Source organism: Paralichthys olivaceus, chromosome 11, assembly GCF_024713975.1.
Source record: "Paralichthys olivaceus isolate ysfri-2021 chromosome 11, ASM2471397v2, whole genome shotgun sequence".
In the NCBI taxonomy this organism is placed as follows: domain Eukaryota; kingdom Metazoa; phylum Chordata; class Actinopteri; order Pleuronectiformes; family Paralichthyidae; genus Paralichthys; species Paralichthys olivaceus.
The window spans coordinates 10,025,946-10,049,429 of record NC_091103.1 but is presented as its reverse complement, the minus strand read 5'-3'; the positions used below and the strand labels follow the sequence as shown (position 1 = coordinate 10,049,429).

Below are 23,484 nucleotides of genomic sequence, written 5' to 3'. Positions count from 1 at the left end.
ATACGTCCATGATTGTAGCTGGTGGGCTTACTGCTAAAACAGTAGCAAACCATAGAATGTAAAGAGCGACGACGCATCTCCACTCCCTCCCACTATTCAGAAATAAAGCTAAAATATCCTGGTTAGGAATGCTGTCATCTGGCACATTTGGAGCTAGAGTTTGCCCACTAGTGATCGGAGGGTACAGTATCAAGGTCCCGCTTGACACATGGGCTCGACCAATTACAAGTTTGTCTAAGCTGTCAATCATGACGTGCCATCCCGTCTTTATAACGTCAAATACCTAATTAGAATCTAATTTACAGGAAAACATGAGCACTTGGACAGAACGACCTAAAATGACAGAAATCTTTGAGGAAAATGTATGTGTAAGTGTAAGTGGGCCTTCTTTCACATTAGTTTGGCTAATGTCCAATCCACTAACATGGAGGAGACAGGGTTTATGACTCATATTGCAGCCAGCCACTAGGTGGCAATTGAGATTCTTTGGCTTCACTTTTGGGCAGCCATCATGTCGTCCATCTTTATAAACATATACATATATAAAAAATATATATTGATTCACATTTCAATACAAATCTGAATACAGCTCCTTAGATTACTGGTTGGAGTGCATGGCTTTATGTTATTTCTGTTCATCTTTAATCTGCAAAGAGCAGTGAATCAAATCTGCTGTATTTTAAGTGGAATAAAAATGTCTTGGCAAGACTAAATATTTTATTATATAAACAGTATTTGAAGAAGACACTAAGAAAATCACATGTAATGACAGTTCACATCTCCAACATCAGCTCCTTTTCAGTTGTTGTTTGCAGAGAAAGAAACTGTGTAGTGGATCCAATTTAGATACCAAAGATTTTGCGGAAAAGGAAAAAAGCTATAAACTTCCTCCCTGCTCCCTCTAACTTATGAACATATACCACATGCCAGTGATAAAACTTTAATAAATGTTCTTCCTCTTTTAATCATCAGAGGACAGAGGATGTTGTGTGACCACACGCCTTTGCAGTCATACTACCATTTGTGAATTACTTTTTCAGAGGCGGGGGACTTCCATATTATCCAACACTGTGGAAAATTACTTGGAGCTCTGACCTATTTTGGAGTTTAAGGTTCCGTTTAAAGCCAATGAATGTGAACTCACACTGATTTTAATGAAGGTCACACGTTCCTCCTCAGATTCTTGTTCATCTTTCATTATTTTCCTCCTCATGAGGAGGACATGTCCCAATAATGTGACACACACCACACACACAAGTGAGGACCAGTCAAAATGTCCTCACTTTCCCAAAATGTCCTGACTCTGTGGGGTCTATGCTTACAAGTACACACACGCAGAGGTTTGCTCAGCTATCCTTATTAGGACTTTGCATTGACCTCCATTCTTTGTGGACAAACCAAAACTTTGTCCCTAACCTTAACCGATGACCAATTCATACCTAACCCTGACCGTAATCTAACCACAACTCATATCTTACCACTCAACCAGGAGCTCGAAATGACATGAAATGACCAAAGCCTGGTCCTCATGAGGTCTATTGGTCCTGACGAGGTCAGTGTTTAAACTAGAAGAAGTCCTAATGATAAAGATGAAACAAAATAGTACACACACAAACACACACACACACACTTGGGCAAGTAAGTAAAAACACCTCACAAAGAATTAGTCACAATGATAGACAATCTGTCATAAATATTCCTAAGGGAACAGTCAGACAGAGTTAAAACATACCAGCACTGCCAGGCAAAGTCACTATCAGCTGTCCAGTGTGTGTGCCAGTGTGTGTGTGTGTGTGTGTGTTTTCACTTGTGCCCTGTGAATGGTCAGTATGTGTCTGTGCCCCTGTGGTTATGTCTGTGGTGTCACCAAAGCAATCTGGCAAAAACATACGGATTACACATGAGGACCGGAGAGAGAGTGAGAGAGTGAGAGAGAGAGAGAGAGAGAGAGATCACCAGCCTTGTGTGGCATTGTGTTGGCAGGCCTTTTGGCATCACCTCCTCCTCCTCCTCCTCCTCGCCTCCTTCCTGCACCCCTGAAGTGCACAGTTAATCCCTAAGCTCTATCCCCATTTAAAAACAGGGACATCACGCAAACCTGCCGCTCTGCATTGCTTTCGAACACACACGCCCACTCATACACACCCAAAGCTGTACAGTCACTCAGGCACACGCACATGCTGCAAACAGAGAGAGAGAAACTTAAATGTATTAGTGTGGCTGTGGCCTAAGAAAGAGGGGAGCTCAGCAGGGAGTTAAGTACAGCAGCAGGTCAAGTATCTGGTTTTCCATGTCTCCAGCGGCAGGCCTGACTCAGGCCTGAGTCAGGCCTGACTGATGACATGAGGAGGAGAAGGGAGTTTAGCAGACGTCCATCCTCGACCAACAGGTTGTGCATCTGTAGCTGCACGGCCACACTCATGCACTGTGGCATGTTTGTCAGATGAAAGGTGAATTTTATGCAGGATCTTAAAACGTGCTCAAAACTACAGCAGGCTGAGGCACGGGCCTGTAGGGTAGGAAGAAAACATATTTACTTACCGGTTCATATGTCTGCATATTTTGATCATCTCCAAGACGTCACTCCAAACTTGTGCTGCAGAGGTGGAAGCTCATTTGAACTAACTCACATCCTTTCCCACTGACTGATCCACCTTCATCTCTACAAACTGAAATTGCTCTTTTAAAAAAAATCACTAAAACACCAAATAAATGTTTTATTTTCTCTTGCACTATAAGGACGACGAGTTGTATGAGGCCATGACCCCCCCCCCGATAGTTTGTAATCCTGGTGATGTAAGATCTGCAGATCCACTGCCAGTACCGGAGGAAGTGTGCACCAGCTGAACACATGCACAGACATGTAGACGTTGACCTCTAGTGGTCAAAGTGTGAACCCTCCAAGTAGTGGAGAGGATGCAGTCGGTCTGTGGAGATTTTAGAGCTTATTCATTGAATTATAAGATGTTTGAATATGACAGCATCTGGTTCTCAGACAATTGTTTCACCAGACATCTTCAAACTTCCCCCAATTTGCTAAAAATAAAAAAGTGATAAGGTGAGTGGGATGTGGTGAGGCTGTGAGCATGATTCATGAAGAAGTATAGATTCTGCAGAAAAGAGAAACCCATTCATTTGGTGTTTCATTTCTCTGTTTGACAGTGGTGTCTGCAAATTGTAATAAGCTTCTTAATGATCTGTAGTAAACATTTTTATTTTATTTTCACTCTTCCAGTTTATAGGAGTTTTTGTGATTTGCTGTGATTTGTGTATTAGTTGTTAAAAACTGTGAGAAAGCTTTTGTATTAGCACTTGATTTATTTTATATCTTGATTTTCTTTCCTGTAAGACATAATATAACTAATGAACTGACATATAACAATTCTGGGACAAATAGAGATTTTTCTTTTCCTACTATTTCACATCTCCTTTTGGTCATATTGTGTCTCCAGTCATACTTTTTTGTGGGTTTTTTTTCCAAACAAGTTTTGGTTTTGCTTTGTGCATCATCTTTGTGGTCATTTATTGTCTATTCCTTCATATTTCATGTCTCTTTGTCATCATCTGTCTTTGACTTTGTGGTTTGACAGCAGCTCCACTGACTGTTTTGGCCTCTGGGCCTGTGTCTGCAGAAATCCGAAATCAAAACATACGTGGTTCTTGTATGTTCCTTTACACATGCTTGAAAAAGGAAGTGCTTTTACATTTTGATATGTAAATTGCAGAAATCAGGGATGAACATTATGACATAACAACATCACAGACTCACAAACTGAGCAAAGGAAACACAATGAGTTCAGTGTTACGGGTGCAGTGTGTCCGACTTCCTGCAGATGGCAGCATTGGCGCCAAACGTCTATTCCTTCGCCTGAACGAAGAAGAAAGGCCTGCGTCGTATTTCCGGGTTTATGCTGACGAGTCTCTCTTCTTCTCGTTCACCGACGTGTCAGTCTCTTGTTTCCCCCGAGCCGAGCAGCAGTCAGGCCGGTCAGTCAGTCCGCAGACATGGCGCCTAAAGGCAGCAACAAGCAGCAGTCGGAGGAGGACCTGCTCCTCCAGGACTTCAGCAGGAACCTCTCCGCCAAGTCCACAGCTCTGTTCTACGGCAACGCGCTCATCGTCTCTGCCATCCCCATCTGTGAGTACTGTTAGCCACTTAGCTTAGCTAGCACTGATTCATTGGAGCAGGGGAAACAGGGGAAAGCTGACCCACTTATGAATATAATCATACTCACTAGAGTCTGTTACGACATCGTTTAGTATTTCCTAATCATAACAGAGCATAATGTGACTGGACTGTGCAGTGAAATACTTGATGTGCTAACAGCAGCTCAAGGCTTATGTAGCATAAGTTGTAGACAGAAATCTCTGTTTTTAAATTTCACTTTGAAAAGAGAAACTAAAGCAGATGTTCAGTTTATTGTGTTTTGAGCTATTGGTAAAAAAAGATGAATGATGACGTGTTGCACACAGTCACTGACTGAAAGTGTGATCGACTTGATCTGTCCAGGGCTCTTCTGGAGGATCTGGCACATGGACCTGGTCCAGTCTGCAGTTTTATACGGCGTCATGACTCTGGTCAGCACCTACCTGGTGGCCTTTGCCTACAAGAACGTCAAGTTTGTTCTCAAACACAAGTGAGTTGATTCAGACCCTCTGAACGTTTTACAGCTGTCCAGAACAATGGTTGGATTCTGATTTCATTTATGTTTCTCATTTGTATTCCTGCATCTATTGCATCTTTCTGAAAATTAGTTAGGACGATGATTAGTTTAGTGGCCACTGCGAAGTATTGATTCATTCTGTTTCCAGACGAAATACTGAACTAAAGTACCGTGTAATTCTTTAGAGACGAGTTTGCATCTCTAGTCGTATTCATCAATGTGTTTAGAAAGGGCAGCTTTGCTTCCACTCGTGAGTAAAAGCCTCTCACTGGCTCATGCTGTTTTCTGCTGGTCCTGCAGAGTTGCCCAGAAACGTGAGGACGCTGTTTCCAAGGAGGTAACCAGGAAGTTGTCTGAGGCAGACAACCGCAAGATGTCCCGCAAGGAGAAAGACGAGAGGTGACGCCACTTTTGTAGACATCGCTGATAAGTTAGTTGTGATCACACAGCTGTGCGTTGGTTAAAGCTCATACAACCCATGAAAGCACCAAGTAATCTTGATAGTGATGCCAGTGCTCTGAAACATCTGGATGATCACAGTAAATGTAATGAAAACAAGTGGCATGTTTTTTCTCCTCTGTTCAGGATCCTGTGGAAGAAGAACGAGGTCGCTGACTACGAGGCCACCACCTTCTCCATCTTCTACAACAACACTCTGTTCCTGGTGCTCGTCATCGTCGCCTCCTTCTTCTTGCTAAAGAACTTCAACCCCACCGTGTATCCTTTCAGTCATAAAGTCCCTCAGCTGATTCAGCATTTGAGGTCGACGTGATTATCAGAATTAAAACAGCACACCATGCTTTCTCCAGAGAGCACGATCTGACAGTGATGGACGCAAAATAAGAACACTGAATCTGACCTTCCCTGCCTACATCTTCCTCAAAGTTAGCAGGAAACATAGCGGTTAAGTTTTGTTGCAACACACTGTCTACAGTAGTTGCTGCACGTTTCCACAGATTATTTTCTTCACAAGCTTGAATGTGATCAAATATTTGGTGATTCGTGTGTTTACCTTAACTCACTTTTTCCCAGTAACTACATTCTGTCCATCAGTGCCTCCTCTGGACTCATCGCTCTGCTCTCGACCGGCTCCAAGTAAAGGAAGAAGAAGGGAGGAAGCTGTAAGGATGAGGGATAATGGGGTGGGATTGGTCAGGAGAGGAGGGGAGGAAGTGGATTTACAGAATATTTTTTTCACTATTCTTGAGAAGGGGGTTTAAAGGGGGGCTGGAATATCACATTTCAACTTCATGAAATTCATGATCAAATATCTGGAGGGTGTTTCTCCAGGTCTGTCTTCTGTTTTTTGTAACAAATAAAGCAACCAGGTCTACTTGTGTTCTGTGTGTGTCATTCAGGTTTTCTTAGTAACACATAAGTCCACTCACAGAGGTTTTCTGGTTAAACCTCTGCTCTGGACGGTGGGTTGATCATTCTTATTGCTTCTCAAGAGTTGTGTGACAAATTCCCACTGTGGTTTTACACAGTAATTAAAACAAACTTGCAGATAAACAGAATTATGATGTTAAACTCCATCAGGTTTAAATTCAGGGACACGGTTGTTTCCATTGGCAATGCATTTATTTATAATCACACTTTCATATAGGATATTTACAGAGAAACCACTGTTCAGGGGGAATAATACACTGATGGTTTGCATGTCACTTTGCCATCCAATAACTCAGCCTATTTGTAACAAGATTGGTCTGTGGAACTGATACGAACTATTCACTTACATCTGAATTGATTTTAGGGAAACTTAAGACAAAGCTCATGTGACACATTGCAGTAGTTTTAATGTTATCTGGACTCAGCCAATTGCTTCTGCTGCATTTTGGCCTTTGGTCTGTTTCCCACTGATGCTGATAACAAATAGAGAAGACGGTTAAAAAGTCAAAGATCACAGCCGCTGACAGATTTATGTCCAGTTTGTCCATAATATCACGGTATTTATTACCTCTGCCAAGGAGGTCATGTTTTGGACATTTTCCTTGATTTCCCAGTGAATAATTCATGGATCTTGATAAAAGATATCAGGCATATTTAGGGAGCTGATATCTATGAGTGTGTGAAATTGGTGTAAACTTATTAAAGGGGACTGTTGGGCCTTGTCGGAGGTCTACGCTCCACTGAGTGCCAAATTAAATAACACCCTATCTTTGTTGGTACACATGGGACATGTGTATCGCTAGTTTCTCTATGGAGTTTGTTATAGTTTGTTGTTTCAGGAAGTCAATAGTTGTTCCAGTCTGATCATTTTGGGGAGGCAGCCGAAAAAAAGCTTAAGATAGAACAAAGACAGTGTCGTACACTGTGAGAAGCTGTAATCAGTGACTCCATAGATGAGGATGACATTTCTAAGAAGTATATACTTGTAGTTGTGAACCGCCGAATGGGAAAATGTAGAAAAAAATCACCAGAGGGTCCACACAAACAAATAATAACCTAACGATAGATGACATACGATAGACTGGGCACTCTAACACCAGAATCTGTAGGAAAGGTGCTCCGCTCTCATGTTTCTTTTGTAGGACAACATCCAGTCACCATGTAACAACTCATAATAAAGACATCCCTGAATGTTTTACTGTAGCGGAACTCACGTCAAGGCACTCTGTCAGGTTCACACGTCTCCACACACACCGACAGGCTACGATCCAACATGGTCACATGCACAAAGAACAAACTGGTTCCACTACCACGTGTGTTATCACACATTTTATCCATAAAGGAAACTGACTTTGACTTAAAAAGAAAAATCCACAGATGAATCAAATATTTTTGATAAGATTAAATGAAGTGGAATTGAATGAATGAAGTGAAGCGATACCTTTGTGTTTGTTTGTGTGCATGGCTCTTCTTTTGCATTGTATTAATGCTGAGTGAGTGCTGGTCAGGCCTCCCTCATTTGTATTCAGCACCGAGCCAAAGTAAATATTCAGAAGGAAGCCTGTTCATCGGTCGAGGCCAGACATTGCTTTAAATAAACCACGAGCCGATTGATGCTTATTGATGTTTGTTCCAATATGTGTGACAGCGTATTTGGCAGAAAACACAAAGTTTCCTCTGATTAGAGTCTGCAGGGTGTTTGTGCTACAAATCAACAATTGTGCACCAAGGACAAAACAGAGATGCAGCTGGAGGCCGGCCAACGTCTCTGCTGATCGCTGCGATGGCTTGTTCTCCGGATGAAAAAGAGTCAAGGTTAAGTCATTAGACAATAGCTGAAGCTCATTCCTTATTTTTCATAACAGAAGTCCATTCTTTCACATAATGCTGTTATTGTTGCAGATTCTCGAATCTGAACTCACCATTCTTTACAGACAGCTATAGAAAACAGGCTGGAGGATAAGGATGGTGTGAAGATTCAAACACTGCAGCGACACTGCAGAGGAGCAACAAAATAACTCTATTTACATCTTATTTATATTTCAGCCATACATTACAGTGAAGGCCTCATATGCAACAGAGGCTTCCTCATGGTTTTGCTTATGTTACAAGGTATGCCTTAAAGATTTTATATACATGTAACATCTTCAAACGGATGACAATATCTCAAAATGTCAAAATAAATTTCAGATTTGTTAACTACTCTAGAATAAATACTGTAATCTTTGCCACATCCCAAACACCTTGCCAATATATCACATTGTTCCATTAACAAGCAGTTATTAGAACCACGACCACTGGCCGGCCTATTATTATATAGATTTATCATATGCTGAAGTCCGTATGTGCAAAGTTCATTGAGGTGATCAGCGATGCAGGTTCGGTTCAGAGGCAAAAAAGAGCACGAGTCCATAACGAACGCAAACCCAGAAAGAAGTAGTCTGCTCTCTCTCCTCCTAAGATCTAATAAAGCAGAGGAACAGTTCCTCAAAAAGACCACATGGGGGCAACATGCTTCGCTCTTTCTCCTTAATGCTGTTCAAAATCCTAAACACTCAATATCCCACAATCCTCTGCTTCACAGGGGCTGTGGAGAGAAGACGAGCTTGATCAAACTCCAATTTCCTTGTTTAATAATGTGCTTTGTATAAAAGGGTAAAGAATAGAGAGGCAGGTTATAGAAGGGGGAACATGCACCTGACGGTTAATACGCTCAGGATTTGCAGCCAATAATATCTATTCAATACTACTCTGTACTAAACTGATTACATCTGGTAGGAAGTTGAAAGCAGCTAATTCAAGCCAATAGGGAGCTAGTTTGCTGAGGCCTCATTCATAAAACTCTTCATCATCCCCAAACTTCACATTTCATAGGAAAACGGCGCGAGTGAAGCCTCTTCATTCCTGAGGTTCCTCTAGTTTACACGTCTAAGGCGCTTGCATTAATCTCAGCTATGGTACAGTAATATACTCAGAAGTAGATGATGTGCTCAGTATGAATTTTGTGCTCAAATGAAATTGACTTGTGGGTGGAAGTCTGGATGTTAGAGACTCTGAGGCTGGAGACCTGATGGTCTTAGTCATTGGCCGAGCAGTGAGACTGTGAGCGAGTGGGAAAGTGAAGAGGCAACGGAGCCGCCTCACTCACCGACTACAATCGAGATGTCCTTGACACAAGGCACTTTAATTTGAAATACACCTGCAGTTCTTTTCTTTTCTGAGTTGGTTTCTCTAAAAACAAGGAGCTGCCTTGCATCTGATTTCAGTTGAAATATCACCTCAATTAATTCAATTCAATTCATACGAGGCCTCTGGACGGAGTGGCTCTAAATGACCAGAGCGTGGCACAGGATCGGAACTCGAGCGCGGGCTAAACGAAGGTGTGCATAGTAATACTTGAACGGGCCCGTGCAGAACAGGGCAACCTGTGGGATTTAATTTACACAAATGGATGAAGCTGTGTTTGAAGCTGCAGAAAGCAGAGTTTGTTGAGCGCGTCTCGGCCGGCGGAGCTGGACTGGACCTGAGATGAACCTGGTGGAGCTGATCTGAAGAATCAAAGGAATCTCAAACAGAGATGCAACGCTGGGCTGAGCAAAGCTGTCTGGTCCTGGAGCTGAGGGGCCCAAGGAGAGAACCGTGGACTTTTTGAACATTGGACGGTGGGTTCATGGTAGCGGTGTGGTGGAGCAGGCAGGTACAGCTGACCTCTTGCCCGGTCTAGGAGCGGTAGTCCTTCTTGCTGTACGGCCGGTTGCCCAGGATGTGGTCGATGTCAGACACCACATGAGAGGTCATCTTAGGAAGGACCTGGGTAAAGAGAGAGAGAGAGAGCGAGCAGAGGTGAATATGCCTGGAAGGAGAGAAGTGAGAAAAGGTGTTGACGTAGAAATCAATAGAGCTGGGGGATGGTGGAGGACGCAGTGAGGAAACAGCTAAAAACAGCAGTGTGTGATACGTGTCTGCATGTTCCCACCTGTATGGCCCCGAGGTTCTCTGTGAGCTGTTCAGGGTTGGATGTTCCCAGTAGGACTGAGCTCACTCCTTCATTTCTTAGACACCACGCTGGAAGAGACAGAGGTTGATGTTCACACAGTGTCCACTTGATGGCGCACTGCTTCTTAAAACAGACCCAAATAAACCTGCGCTTTTAATCTGATCCTCTGTTCTCTGTTTGTGGCAGCACATCATTTATCAAACCCTTACAGGACAAAGTTAAAGCGACCTTTTTCTAGTGCAACACTGATTTTTCAAGTTTGAATGAACACATTTCTTCCTTCCAGATTTGTCTTATATAATAACAATAATAACAACAACAATAGAATAATAGTAGTAATAGTAACAATGACACATGTTTTATTTCACTTGTGCAATTACAAATTTAAACAGGTTAATGCAAGAGACGATGGTTAAAACAAACAAACGGTTTAAAGCAATATAATAATGAAAACAGTAAAATAAATCAATTGAAAATAGATGATATATATATATATATATGTTGTAATATACCATAAAAAGGCCTCTCTTTGACAGCCTTGTCCACAGCATGTGTCAGAAGAAAAGAGCAGACGGGCAGAGAAGACTCACCCACAGCCAGTTGAGGCAGCGTGCAGCCCAGCTTTTCTGCGATGTGGTTGAGCTCCTTCAGTTTGGCCTGCTGCTTCCTCCCATCCTCACTCACTATCTTCTCCTTTAGCCACTGATACGACTGGAGCCAGAGGAAATTATCCATGACAATGAATGGACAAAGAGTTTAATGGTGATCCTTCTTATATATCTGTCAGGGGTACAGGTGAACTGGTTGGAAAAGATATGGGATGACAGTGTGACCTTGAAAATCTGGTTTTAAGCTTTATGAAATGATCAGTCCATCGTTTCAAACCACTGCTTATCTAATTACACTTCTTTTTTGCTCTGATTCAACAAACAAGACATATAATTTAATGAGGCTCAGATGTGCTGGTAACTATATTTTCTTACTATATATTGATGTACAGATGTACAATGCAGCAAAGTGAAAGTTTACTAAGTGTTCTAAATTCACCATGTGTTATGGCTGAACAAGTTTATATTTAATTGTACAATCACTCAACAGCAGCAAATACCCGTGTGAATGAAATAGCCTCACCACAAAATGTTACTTTCCAATTTCAGGATCCTTAATGTCCAAACACCAGATCTCATTTATCTCATGATTCCTGAAATGGATTTAACTAAGATTTAAGTAAAATCTTCACTGTGTTTCCTGCTTTATTCTGGCAACAGTGCAGGTGAGTGAGCTTCCCTACCTTCATGGAGGCCCTGGAGGACTCAGGAATGCCATTTTCATATTTTCCACTGATGATGCCGCACGCCAGCGGTGACCACGTCATCGCCCCAACTCCTGTGAGAGGATGACAGAGATTATCATCTTCCCAATTCCTAACTCATTCATAACAAATTGTGAATGTGAGAACGTTCACAGGACATTTGTGATTGGACAGAAAAGAGACATTTGACTACTTGCCTATCTTGTGGTAAAGTTCGGGCAGTTGCACTTCAACTTTCTCCCTCTGGAACAGATGATACTCTGCCTGCTCGCAGACCGGAGGGATCAGATTAAACTGTCTCGCTACTGAATACGCCTCCTACAGGTAAAAAAAGAGGGAGGAGAAAAGGAAGAGGTGGTGGTGTTAGAGCTCATGCTGACTAAAACTTTTAAAACTTCTGAGGAGGAACAAAGCTAAAAAAGACAGAAAAGGAGCAAAATGAAATAAAAGATGGAGGTAAGAGAAATGGTGAGAGAGATAGAGATGAGATAGAGTCAGGGTGATGGGAGTGGAGGGGTAGTTGTGGGAGCGTGGCACAAATTCAAATACTCAGCTCATAGAAGATATTCTCTGTCACAACGCTCCAGGCATCGCATTTAAATTTCCTCATACACACTCTTATCTGGATTTTCACGTGTCCTTCAAGAACGCACAAACACATACACACTCACACACACTCACACACACACACACACATCTCTGTATGTTCCCTGCTGTGGAACACATGTCAGGATGGGGGGGGATCCATCTACGCTTGCATAATCGCTCCACTCACAAATTACCAGTTGCCCTTCTGTGCTGCGACTCGTGACATTCCCCTCCAGCCTGTGTGTTCATGTACAACGTGTGTGTCTGTGTGTGTGCATGTACATCGTATGTGTGTGTGTGTGCATGTACATCGTGTGTGTGTCTGTGTGTGTGAATGTACAACGTGTGTGTGTGTGTGTGTGTGTGAGCTCTGCACTGCTGCCTCGTCACATACGCTTAAAAGCTGTGTTTACCCCCTTCATTATTGATGCCATCTAAATTACACAGCTTTCATCTGTGCTTGTGTTCTACAAAGATAGCTGCTGCTTTTTTGAATGTGATCACAGAGAGTGTATCAAGACATCGTGCTCTGAGGCTGATAAAGACACCAGAGAGAGATAACGGGTGTTAGGTCCTCGATTGTCACTTTAGGCGTGTGTTCATGTCATAACTCTCTGCTGTGGCTTCACACACCCTGTATATATTCATTAATGTAGCGGGAGCTGGAACGTGAGGTAAACTGTTTCCAACAGGAAGAGGAAACCACTTTGCATCTTCCTCTAACTTTCATCTTGTTACTTTCTGTCACAACCTCGACGGTGACTGAGCAACATGTCTGAGATACAAAGCTGGTGCATTGCTCAAAGTGGTTAAGGTGAAGAAACCAGACCTGCTTTTCCTCATCAGTACATCAATGGTTTCTTGACAGTTTATTCTGGATCAAAGGTCAAATAGAGGGTTTTCCTGCTGCAGCTGTCCTCTCTCATTTGTCAGTGGGATCTGAAATCTAATCTGTTTTAACAGGAAGAACATTTCCTTAGAAGCTCTAATATTGTAGGTATTACAATAAAGAACTATGGCATCAGTGGAGGACATTCCTCTGCCAAAGTCCAACAGTTCCCTTTAATTTAATCAACCCACTCTAATAGATATCCCCAACCCCCCTCATCAATTTTCAGGAGTAATTCGCTGAGTAACAAGTGAAAATGTCAAACACTCTCTCAATGTTAAGCCACTTTTACACTGGTCACAAAACCCACTAACATCTGGCTTTTGTCTGCAATGCGAATGGATTCAGTCGTCATTCACTCTGTGTTTAAATAACCTGAGTATACCTGCTAATGTTGGTGAAAAAGAAGTAACGTGGAAAGTTTTGTAGAAATCTAAGTCATTTTTTTTGAGAACTCTCCTCTAACTCCCTCAGGACAGTTTAAATCTGCTGCAAAACAAATCAGCAATCAGTGCCATTCTTCTGCCAAACTCTTCGGGTACAGAGTTCAACAGCTGCCCTTTCCACTAGAAGGAAAATTATGAATTATTAAGTTGAGTGACTTGAGGACTTGATCCACTTGAATATTTTCATTCTGTTCTTACTGCAGTGATCCTCGCTCCAACAGACCTATGACATGATGAATGATGTATGATATCTATAACAGCTCTGTGCTGCTTACCATGATCTCCATGGCCGTCCACCGAGATGTCCCCCAGTACATTGCCATGCCTTGGTTGATCACATACGTCATGGCCCGAACAATCTCTGGATATACACAAACACACAGCCACGTCACATCACATGTAAATGTTCCTCTCACCACTTCTACGTTCAGCTCGAAAGTCAGAAAAAAACATTCTACACTTGTTTTTACACTTTTAAATCAGAGTCTGCTGCTGAGACTCCAGAGAGGCAGAGCTACAAAGCGGTTGTATGTAAACCCCCCAAACTCAGGAGGCTCGAGGCCCCTGAAATATTCAGCCCAGCCTCAGAGGCCCACACACAGGTTGGTACATTAGCAGAAATATAGCACAACGTTAAAGTGCAGTGCTGTGCATCATAAATAATCATCATAAATAATCATGATGCAGCCCAATCTTCGATTCACATATAAATTATACTCAGATCATACTTTCTTAGACAGGTTTTAACATCTCTTGATTTTATTCGATTGATTTTGATAAATGGAACAATTTCTACAGCTCAGTCTGAGACCCGCCTGCTCTAACCCTGGTGGGTTTTACTGCATGTTTCCCATTAACTGTTGAAATGAACTGTTAAAATCCACATTTCACAGGTTCAGTATCAATTTTTTAATTTGAATGAAATAGCAAAAAGCCACAAGAGACGGAATCAAACCCACAGAGACGTTAACTAACAAACTTTAAAATACGAGCAAATGCACACGGACATTGAATCTTAACAAACATACACCTTTAATATACATTAAAAAACAGCACGTAGACTGAGAGAGCCCGACTCAGAAACTTTCTCTGAAAAGAAAGAAAAAAGTTACAGCAAACATCAGACTTGAAGTAACTTGTCCAGACGCAGGCAACATATTCTGAATCCACAGTGGCCGAGCCACATGAAAGGACAATGGTGGAAAGAGAGAGAGACAAAGAGATGAAGCCCAAAAAGGGAAAGCAGGTGTTTATGAAAAAGGTTAGTTGAGCTAAAACGAGTCAAAGATAACAAGAGAAGAGTAGAACACTGAGCTCACATGATGACTGCCCTCGTGAGAACTCCAGTCTCAAAAATTTAAAAAACAACTTCTCAGCAGAGGCCACACGCCTCCTGGAGTCTCTCTAACGTGGTGACGGCTCATCACCCGTCCCAAAACGACAGCGGGGACGATCTAACAAGTTCACACCCTGAAGCGCCTCTGATCACATTCAAACCGCTGCATTTTTAATGATGCAATTAGCACAGAGTTTGTGTGCCGTCGGCAGCCAGGGCCAACAAAAACACAGATTAGGGCTGTCGTTAAGGTTATTCATCATCTCCCCGCACTCCAATTCTACTGCAATCGTTCACTGTGGCGGGAACCTTGTATTTCACTCTGCATTACTGGTCGTTGGCAAGACGACAGAATACGTGGGATAAGACGGTCGAAGAAAACAGGCAAAGAAGAAAAAAGTTTGAAAATGAGAAGGAGTAGATAAGCACAAGAAATATAATTAAGAAGACCAGAAAGAAGAACGCAGGTTTTAGTTTTCCCTTCAGTCTGGTAAGTGATCATTAACAAGGTGAAACACAGAGGTCTGAATAAATTCCATCCTGCCATGAGGAAAACACAGAATTAAGACAAGTGAGCCTCCCATCTCTAATTATTCCTGTTCTCCATCTCCCGCCCTGCCACCCGGCCCCCTGCGTCTTTAGCAACTTTTAAATGCTACTTGTCTCAGATTTGTCCAATATAACATGAGAGGGAAAAGAGAGGAAGAGGGAGAGAACAAGTTTGAGGAAGGACGGAGCAATAGATCTGACAGAGGAAGGAAATGAAGAGGAAATGAAGAGTTTGCTGTGCGGCAGGAATCTATAAAGGTATGAGGGAGAGGAAAAATATATAAGTAAGGTCTTTGTGAGTGTGTGATATCATATCCTGCGAGGGCAGTCACTTTTTTTATTAGAAATTCAAGCACTCTGGGGGAACTGTAATGACCTGTTTCAAAATATACAGTCTAGACAACCATCTGAAGGAGTTTGCCTCATTTGTTGTGTTTGCTTTTGTGTATAATCATTTGTTGATTTTTTAATAATGGTATTCATTTGCTAGTTGTATTTTGTTTTTATAGTTTTTATTTGTCCGCTTTGTGAAGCACTTTGTAACAGCTGTTTTGAAAGTGGCTATATAAATAATTTATTATTAAAGAGAAGGATTTTCAGAGTCAGTGCTTTCTGGTTGCAGATCGAGGATCGCGGCTGCGGCCACATCGTGGATCTTGTTCCTGATCATGATGGTGGTGTAAACACTGTCTTTTGTCATGAATGTTGTAAATATTATATAATAATAATATATTTTTGTTGATGTGCTCTGATACACACGTTATTTTTTACACTTCTGTCCGTCCTGGTAGAGGGATCTCTCAAATGCAACTCTTTCTGAGGTCTCCATGTTCTCCCTATATCCCATACAACTACACAATAATTAAAACAGAGCTTGTTTCTTATACTATGCTAGATCTACATATAACCCAAAATAAATAAATATTTAATTAAATAAACTCAAGCTGTCACAGCATCTTAATCTGATTTTGACGGCTTTATTAAGCTAAATTAAACATACTTTAAAAGCCTAATTAAAGGAAAGTAACAACACAGTGTGAAGAAATAAAAAACTCCAGCGTCTAATTCACATATTGATTAGTTGTAAGCACAAAGTAATCAGGTGCTGAGAGTAAGCACAGGTAATTCATTTATAATGACTAATGAGGAGTCAGTCTGCTTATAATATGTACATCAATAAGAAACCTCTTGATAATGAATTAAAGGAGTGCCTGCCCTTCCCTTTAACTGTACCGAGGAGTGTGCAGCAGAAACACTGGGGATTTAATAAACAGCTCTAACATCATCAGCTGTGGCTGTAGCTCGGGAATATCCTTTGCATAAGATAAAAACACATTGTACTGACTAAACTCACACATTGTGTTTCAGGCCAAAACATCCAGGAGATTTATTATTTTGTTGTTTTCTGTGTCTCATTTATCAAGGACACAGTTGCCTCTGGGCAGTGAATCTCATATTAACAACCCCTCCTCTCAGTCCGCCAACAAAAACTAAATTAAACCCATAAGGCCTTTTGAAAATTCTGTGATGGACTGGCGACTTGTCCAGAATGTGCTCGGTCTCTCGCCCAGTGTCAGCTGGGATTGGCTGCAGCCCCCCCACAACCCTCAGGATAAGCAGAGGGGTTATTGGATGGATGTTTTGTATGTGTTCATGTTGTATATTATTGGATATAATGGCAAAACATGCAAAATTTGGACGCCAGGAATCAAAGCAAGTGAGTCTAAAAGCCTTTTCAAATTAGAAGCAGTGGAATTTCGCTGAGCAACATTGGGGCTTTTATTCTGTCTGACCAAGGTCGATTTCCAGGATTTTGTTCCAGGCACGTACACATCTAACCAATCAGAGTGCGGGTTGTTGACATCGTCTTTTGAAGCAGTAGTAGTAGATGAAGAGCAACCTTCTCCTCTGTGTGTTGCTTTATTTACCGTGTTTCTATTTACAATATGATGTAGCCTACTTGAATCCAGGATCAGGCAACAGGGACCTCAACTTTGGTCGAAGACAATGAATAAACCAGATGTGCACAGCTGAGACAGTTTACAAACAACTGGTAGTTGTGGCTCTGGTACAGTTTATCCAGGTATCTAGTGTATCCAGGTATTTTCTCTTTTTAGATATATATATATATTTTTTTCCCCCTATGGTTAATTTGCTAAATTGCATCACGGGCACGTTGCAATTCAAATGATTCCCTATTGCCTGCTATTTATTCACATCACCTTATATGCAACTAAAGTGTAGAGACATTCAGCAAATGTTGGTGAAACTCATCTCAACACAAGTCAAAGTTCATTCAACAACTGAATGAACAATGTAAACTGCTACAAAAATATTCCTGAACAAAGCCAGATATTGTGCCTGCGGATGAAAAATAAAGTAGAACGAAGAAACATCACTGCCCTTTTCTCTGCTTTGATTGGGCTCCTGGGAATAAAGATAAATGATGATGGGCTGACTCACCCTCCATGGGAGTATTGCTGTCTGGGCGGTTGGCAAAAACTACATCCACATACTCCAACTGCATCCTCTGTAGGGAGCCTTTCAGCCCTGAGACACAGAGACACGCACAGGTTGACATAGTAAAGAGGGATTGAACTGACACAATGAAAAACTGTGAGAGTGAAAAACAAAACATCTACAGTTGCTTTTTCTTCATTTTGTGTGTGTTTCACCTTCAATAATGTGTTTCCTTGACAATCCTCTCTCTGTTTCTGCTCTGATGGGACAAAGAACAAACAACCCAGTGATAAGTTACACTGTGAATCTGTGTTTATGTTTACAACGTCACTTTTTCACACTACAAATACATGACTCACTAATGTTATCTGAACGTCTCTACAATTAATAGATGATTGTAATTTTCAATCACTTTCAGATCCCTGATGTGTCAGAAGAGACACATGCATATCAGGCTGTTTCATGGAAATAGGCCAGTGCAGTTTCAACTGTTCAGCATCATTACGTATTAAAACTCCAGAGGAGAGACATGAAGAAGTGACTCTCCCTCACAGGAATGAATGAACGCTCAGAAAATGAGAAAGAGAATTACTTCACCCTTATCACCAGACCCAGTTGGATGGTTGTGGCTGAGGAGCCTGACAGCCTGAGCTTCATTGTGTGTGTGTGTGTGTGTGTGTGTGTGTGTGTGTGTGTGTGTGTGTGTGTGTGTGTGTGTGTGTGTGCGTGCGTGCTTTATCACCTCTCTCTCTCTAAACCCAGCAGGGGAATTGGTTGTTGTGCTGGTTGATATATGTGACACAATGTTGCCCAGGATGTTAACGGAGAAAATCCGCCACAAAAAACAGCCAAAATAAAGATTAAGAAAAAAAAAAGGGTAAGTGTTTGAAAGCTAAACTTATATTATGTTAGACTGATATTGTAAATATGCCCTGATGTGATAAGTAGCAGACAACCGTTTGCTTTCACGTCATGTGATGGACACACCATCTGCATTCATAGTGGGTCTTTATTAGCCTCAATCTCAAAAGGAATTCTGTTTCCCAGCAGGAGCAAAATATGCCATGAAAATTAAAGCTCCATTTACAGTGTGTCTGCTATTGCATAAAGAGGAAAGAGGAGAGCGCTTTAGTTTTTCCCCTTCAGTAACTTGTAATTGGCAGATATTGAACTACTAGAGTAACTGTGGATGGTGTTCAATCCATTGTGAAATCTTTGGAAGTTGAAAGGACATTTTATCATTTCTACTCAGACAAGAACACATTCTATATTCTGTCTTCATCATAACACTGAACAAGGAGAGCAATCTGGTATTCACAACAGTGTCTGTATATAAAGGTGGATGACCTCCCAATAGAAAAGTCAAATGCATCTTGATCGCCACCTGGTGACTGGCTGCAGTATAGGTCTTAAACCTATATTAACAGATGGGACATGGACCAAACTAAAAGGTCAAAGTCAAATACATTTGACGTTTGCTGTTATTGTTTGAATTAACTACTTTTTTGATGGAAAAAATGGGGTAAAACATCATGATTGACAGCTGGGACTGGATGATGGGAGGAAGTGGAGACTCGTCATCCATCTTCATGCTCAGTCTATTGTGTTAACAGTAAAACCACTTGGAAAAGCAAGGTTGGAGAAAGTTAGGCGTTTGATTCCACCTAAAAGTGAGCGACACTTTTGCGTGTGTGATGAGAGTGCTCTGATAAAAGACGTCTTGATCTCAGTGAGACGTCCTGAATAAATAAGACATCTGACAACAAAGTTTCTCACTTACTTTCCTCCCCAGTAGAGTTTTGTTGTAATGACCAAACTGGATCGTCTGTGAAGATGCAGAGAAAGACACAGAAAGACAGAGGAAAGATGCAGAGCAGTGAGTGGCACATATTGCACTGCAGTGGTTCAGTGTCTTCTCTACTTACAGGGGCTATGTGCCACTTTGATTGCAGCTACATTTGTCCACATCCTGGATTCATAAGCCTCTACTTCCTCAGATATGTTGTGCAGGTAATTAGTGGAACATACAGTACAGAACAACAGGTGTTGCTGCCCACATGTTCCTTATGAGATGTATTTTTTCATACTCTGCTCTTTCATCTCTCCACACATTCTGCAGTTAGTGCAGAGTTAAGTCATGCAAACATGATTTCTGTTGTCATCACATTAACAGATAAACTTATTTATGAGTCGCTACTCATTTAGCGCAATGCGTCCCACAGTGACAAATGTGTGAGAAGTCCCACAGACTCTGAATCAGTATTAAAAAAGGACCATCAGCCCTCAGCACTGTCTGTTCCTTTCTCCTAATAAATCCACGTGTTAAGTCCTGGCGACACTCAGGGACTGAGATGTCGGTCTTTACCGCAGCATCAAACCGCCTACTGGTGTAATCTAGTCAGCTCGGTACATGACACTTAGCTGCATAATGATGGAACAAGTGGAGAGCGGCAGCTGACCGTCCCCACATTAATTCATACGGCTTCATACTGACTGATGTTACTGGACAGGCTTATTATTCCCTATTACTAACAGATCATTCTTTTTACAACTACAGCTCAACAGTACAATTGAGTAACATCATATCACTTAATACAAGTAATCTACTTCAACCCCACTGAGATCATATACAGTAGAAAAAGCACATGACTCTACACACACACACACACAGACACACACGGCACAATTTACATTTAAATTCTTTTGATGTTACTGTAACTCTCTCCTCAGTTTCCTGCAGATTAGATCAATAAAAAAAATGGAGCATGTTTAAATATCTCCATGAAGAGAAATTTGCAGCAAATGAATTTTGCAGCAAATGAAATCTCCTGCGGGCAAGTTCAGCATGCAGGAATTATTTCATGTTGCTGTACTGTGATGCAATGTGAGTGTGTCTGATACCTCAGCATCACATTTACTTCAACATCAAACATGGCAGTCTCTTTTCACACACCAAAGAGGAAAAATTAAATAAAATACCTCACATCCCGTTTGTCTTTCTTTCAAACTCCTCACTCACTCGCAACACATTGCGCACACACCGTCCCTCTCTCTCTCTCTCTCTCTCTCTTTCACATACAGTGATAAAGCAGCACATTAATGTCACCATTACCTCCAGCACTTCTTCTTGATAATGTTTCCTAGAATGATTTCAGCCCTGCAAGGCAACATAAATGAGGTGCCGTTATTAAACTGCAGTTTGAATTCATACAATTTTCCAGCACAATGACAACCCTGCAATTTACTATCATTAAACTTAGAGGGCCCTGCAGCAGTGTAGTAAAAATATGACATTCCAGGTTGGTCATGAATAGGCAATTATACATGGCCTTTCAAGGGCCTATTAAAACTTTTAACATTACAACCAGACCGGCTAGTTGCTTATAGATCTATAAGTATACTGTGTATGTGGAGTTACATATCTGCACCTGGTTGATATGAACTCAGCTGAAATGCACACACACACACACACACACACACACACTTAGCGGGTTGCGTGACACCCACCTGCCGCCTGCATAGACCTCAGCTGTGTCGAACAGGTTGACCCCACTCTCATATGCAATGGTCATCAGCTGTTCTGCTACCTGGAAACAAGACACACAAATGAGGAATGTCAGTTTGCAGAATTTTTATTAATTTTTATTTTCAGAGAAAAGCAGCCACCAACATGGCCGAGTGTTTGGACAGTGAGGGCGTGGTCCCAAATACACAAGAGCAGGCGAAAATTGTCAAATTTAAGATGAACTCCAAGCGAATCCATGCCGTGGATTTCCTTCGTCATTTCCTTTCGGCTGCTGCATTGGCATATATGTGACCAACCCTGATGCTGCTGTAAATGAATGCCAGTCTGAAGAAAAAGGATTTGAACAGCCAGGGTTTGTGATGTCACAAACCTCACAAACGAATCCTGTCAGCTTGTGGGTGGGACTCAGTAGCTGGAAAAGGCTCCTAAACTGCCGTGAGTGATGGGAGCAGAGACATCAGTTCATTTGGACCAAGCTTTTTTTTTCAGACTATGTATTGATGGCTGTTGGGACATGAAGATTTCAACAAATGAGATAAAAAGTGTTTCAGAAACAAATGACCAACCCTACCTTTAGAAAACTCAATATAAATAACACAGTGTTGTCAAAATAAAAGGGTTTCAACTGGATGTGATAAATGCTGTGTACACAGTGTGTCCTGTTTGAATATGTAGCAGCAGCAGAGCACTCAAGATGTCGTCTTGATCTTAAATGTTCAAAATGAGCTTGTGCAGTTTTCTTGTAATTCTGTTGATGTATTAACTTACTGAGGAAGTGGGATCCCTGTGTAATTGTCTGTGAAAATAACAATTCCACAGTAGCATCAGCTCATTCCTCTTTGGTTAATAAGTGCTCGTGCTTTATAAATGGCGTGTGTGCATTTGTGCATCTGTGTGTTTGTGAGGCATTTTTGCAACGTGCAGAGATTCTTCCATATTTCTGCAGACACGTAAACAATAAATCATCTGACCAGGATCCAATATCCTCCCATGTTGAGCTTTATCACATGAGAGCTTTAAGTGAATTTGCCTGCATTTTGCGTTATGGGTTTTTCTGCATGCTGCAAATGTGTTTGTATTTACATTTGTGCATTGGATCTGTATGTCTGGCTTTGTGTGTATGCCTGGAAGTTGAATTCTGCTGCAACAAAGTTTACCCCTGAAGGGTTTTTATGGACTCAAACACTTCACACAACCCTCCATCAGCATAGTGGTGAGTGGATGATGATTGAATTTTCATTTTTCTGTGAACTATTCCTTTAAGGTAACACGTTCACAAGGCAAAAACAGGGTTCCTGAGATGTTGCACTCACAAGATGAAAAGCCAGTTTAGTTAGGTCACCATTACCTTTGCCCTGTCACCACTAAAATCTAATCATTTCATCTGTAAGTCCAAGTGAATATTTGAACCTAACTTCAAGAAATTGCCTCAAGGTGTTGTTCTTGTGTTGTGACAGATGGAAAACCCCAAAACACAATGCCTCCTGGCATGAAAAGTCAATTCTAAAATCTAATCTAAAAAATCTTTGCCACACAAAGGTACTGATTTATGACCTTGCCATACATATGAGTGCACCGGATCAGCAAAACACTGACAGGGATTCATATATTTTGTAACGCAGTGACAAACAACTTATTGCTCTCTGAGGAACATAGCTGCACCATTCAGAACCAGCTGGAGGCCATGAACCCTTTGGCCTCAATAACAGCGAAGGGAGAATCAAAGATTGTATTATTCATCAAAAGATAAAAATGTTTTGGCCAAAGGTTGAAAGAGGCAGGATGTGGGACTGAAATCCACAGCTGAGGACAAGTGGGTCAGAAGTGATGCTTTTCAAAGTAAAGGACAGAGAGAGCAACTTTCTGAAATGGCTCATTCAGTCTCCAAGTCCGGGGCGGCCATTAAGGCAAACAGAGCAGAATGAAAAGATGGAGCATGGATAATGGAGAGGTTACAAAAGCAGGATGGGTCAGTTGAGGAGAGAGATTTGGGAAAGAGTGATGACAGAGATGTTCTTGCTCTATCTGGTCTCTGCACGTGGGAGACAATCTCTGTCAAAACTGCTGGAGGATCATTTAAAAAAAGGGGGAGCAAAGAGGTAAGAGGACAGATGGAGGATAGAGGTGGGTTAAATGTTGCATGAATGAGGTAAAAAAAAAGGTTACGAGGATTAAAAAAAAGGAAATGGTGAGTAATACACCGTTTTTTATGGAGGGTGAGAAAGATGCAGGAGATGCTGTTGTGGCGACACAGAGGAGATGACAGTCACAGACAGGGAGCAGAGAGGGCACTGGTGTCAGATTTTATAGGCTGACTGATTGGACTTT

At 41.6% G+C, this 23,484-nt stretch overlaps 2 protein-coding genes across 4 annotated transcripts in view; one reads left to right on the top strand and one right to left on the bottom strand.

Moving 5' to 3' along the window:
- Positions 1-3,811: 3,811 nt before the first annotated feature.
- On the top strand, positions 3,812-5,997 carry ssr3 (signal sequence receptor, gamma). Its single transcript, XM_020095172.2, has 5 exons — positions 3,812-4,138; positions 4,511-4,637; positions 4,965-5,063; positions 5,250-5,381; positions 5,697-5,997. The coding sequence occupies exons 1-5, from the start codon at positions 4,006-4,008 to the stop codon at positions 5,761-5,763; spliced, it is 558 nt and encodes a 185-aa protein (XP_019950731.1). The 5' UTR covers positions 3,812-4,005; the 3' UTR covers positions 5,764-5,997.
- A 206-nt stretch (positions 5,998-6,203) lies between these two features.
- The window catches only part of kcnab1a (potassium voltage-gated channel subfamily A regulatory beta subunit 1a), a 98,357-nt gene continuing 81,076 nt past the window's right edge, over positions 6,204-23,484 (bottom strand). For all 3 annotated transcript variants that reach the window (XM_020095166.2, XM_020095165.2, XM_020095167.2), the window contains exons 4-14: positions 21,138-21,217; positions 20,743-20,787; positions 19,411-19,455; positions 17,846-17,889; positions 17,634-17,720; positions 13,561-13,646; positions 11,560-11,680; positions 11,342-11,436; positions 10,641-10,761; positions 10,030-10,118; positions 6,204-9,863 (exon numbers count right to left, since the gene is read on the bottom strand). In XM_020095166.2, the coding sequence (XP_019950725.1) occupies positions 9,774-9,863; positions 10,030-10,118; positions 10,641-10,761; positions 11,342-11,436; positions 11,560-11,680; positions 13,561-13,646; positions 17,634-17,720; positions 17,846-17,889; positions 19,411-19,455; positions 20,743-20,787; positions 21,138-21,217 (903 nt within the window). In that variant the 3' untranslated portion in view covers positions 6,204-9,773. The remainder of the gene's footprint in view (positions 9,864-10,029; positions 10,119-10,640; positions 10,762-11,341; positions 11,437-11,559; positions 11,681-13,560; positions 13,647-17,633; positions 17,721-17,845; positions 17,890-19,410; positions 19,456-20,742; positions 20,788-21,137; positions 21,218-23,484) is intronic.

What these genes read in the sequence shown, in the direction of transcription:
- ssr3 (XM_020095172.2), top strand. Translation starts at nt 4,006, where the DNA reads ATGGCGCCTAAAGGCAGCAACAAGCAGCAGTCGGAGGAGGACCTGCTC. An exon ending in CGCAAGGAGAAAGACGAGAG is followed by an intron (nt 5,064 to 5,249) that starts GTGACGCCACTT and finishes TCCTCTGTTCAG; the next exon opens with GATCCTGTGGAAGAAGAACG. An exon ending in AAGAACTTCAACCCCACCGT is followed by an intron (nt 5,382 to 5,696) that starts GTATCCTTTCAG and finishes ACTTTTTCCCAG; the next exon opens with TAACTACATTCTGTCCATCA.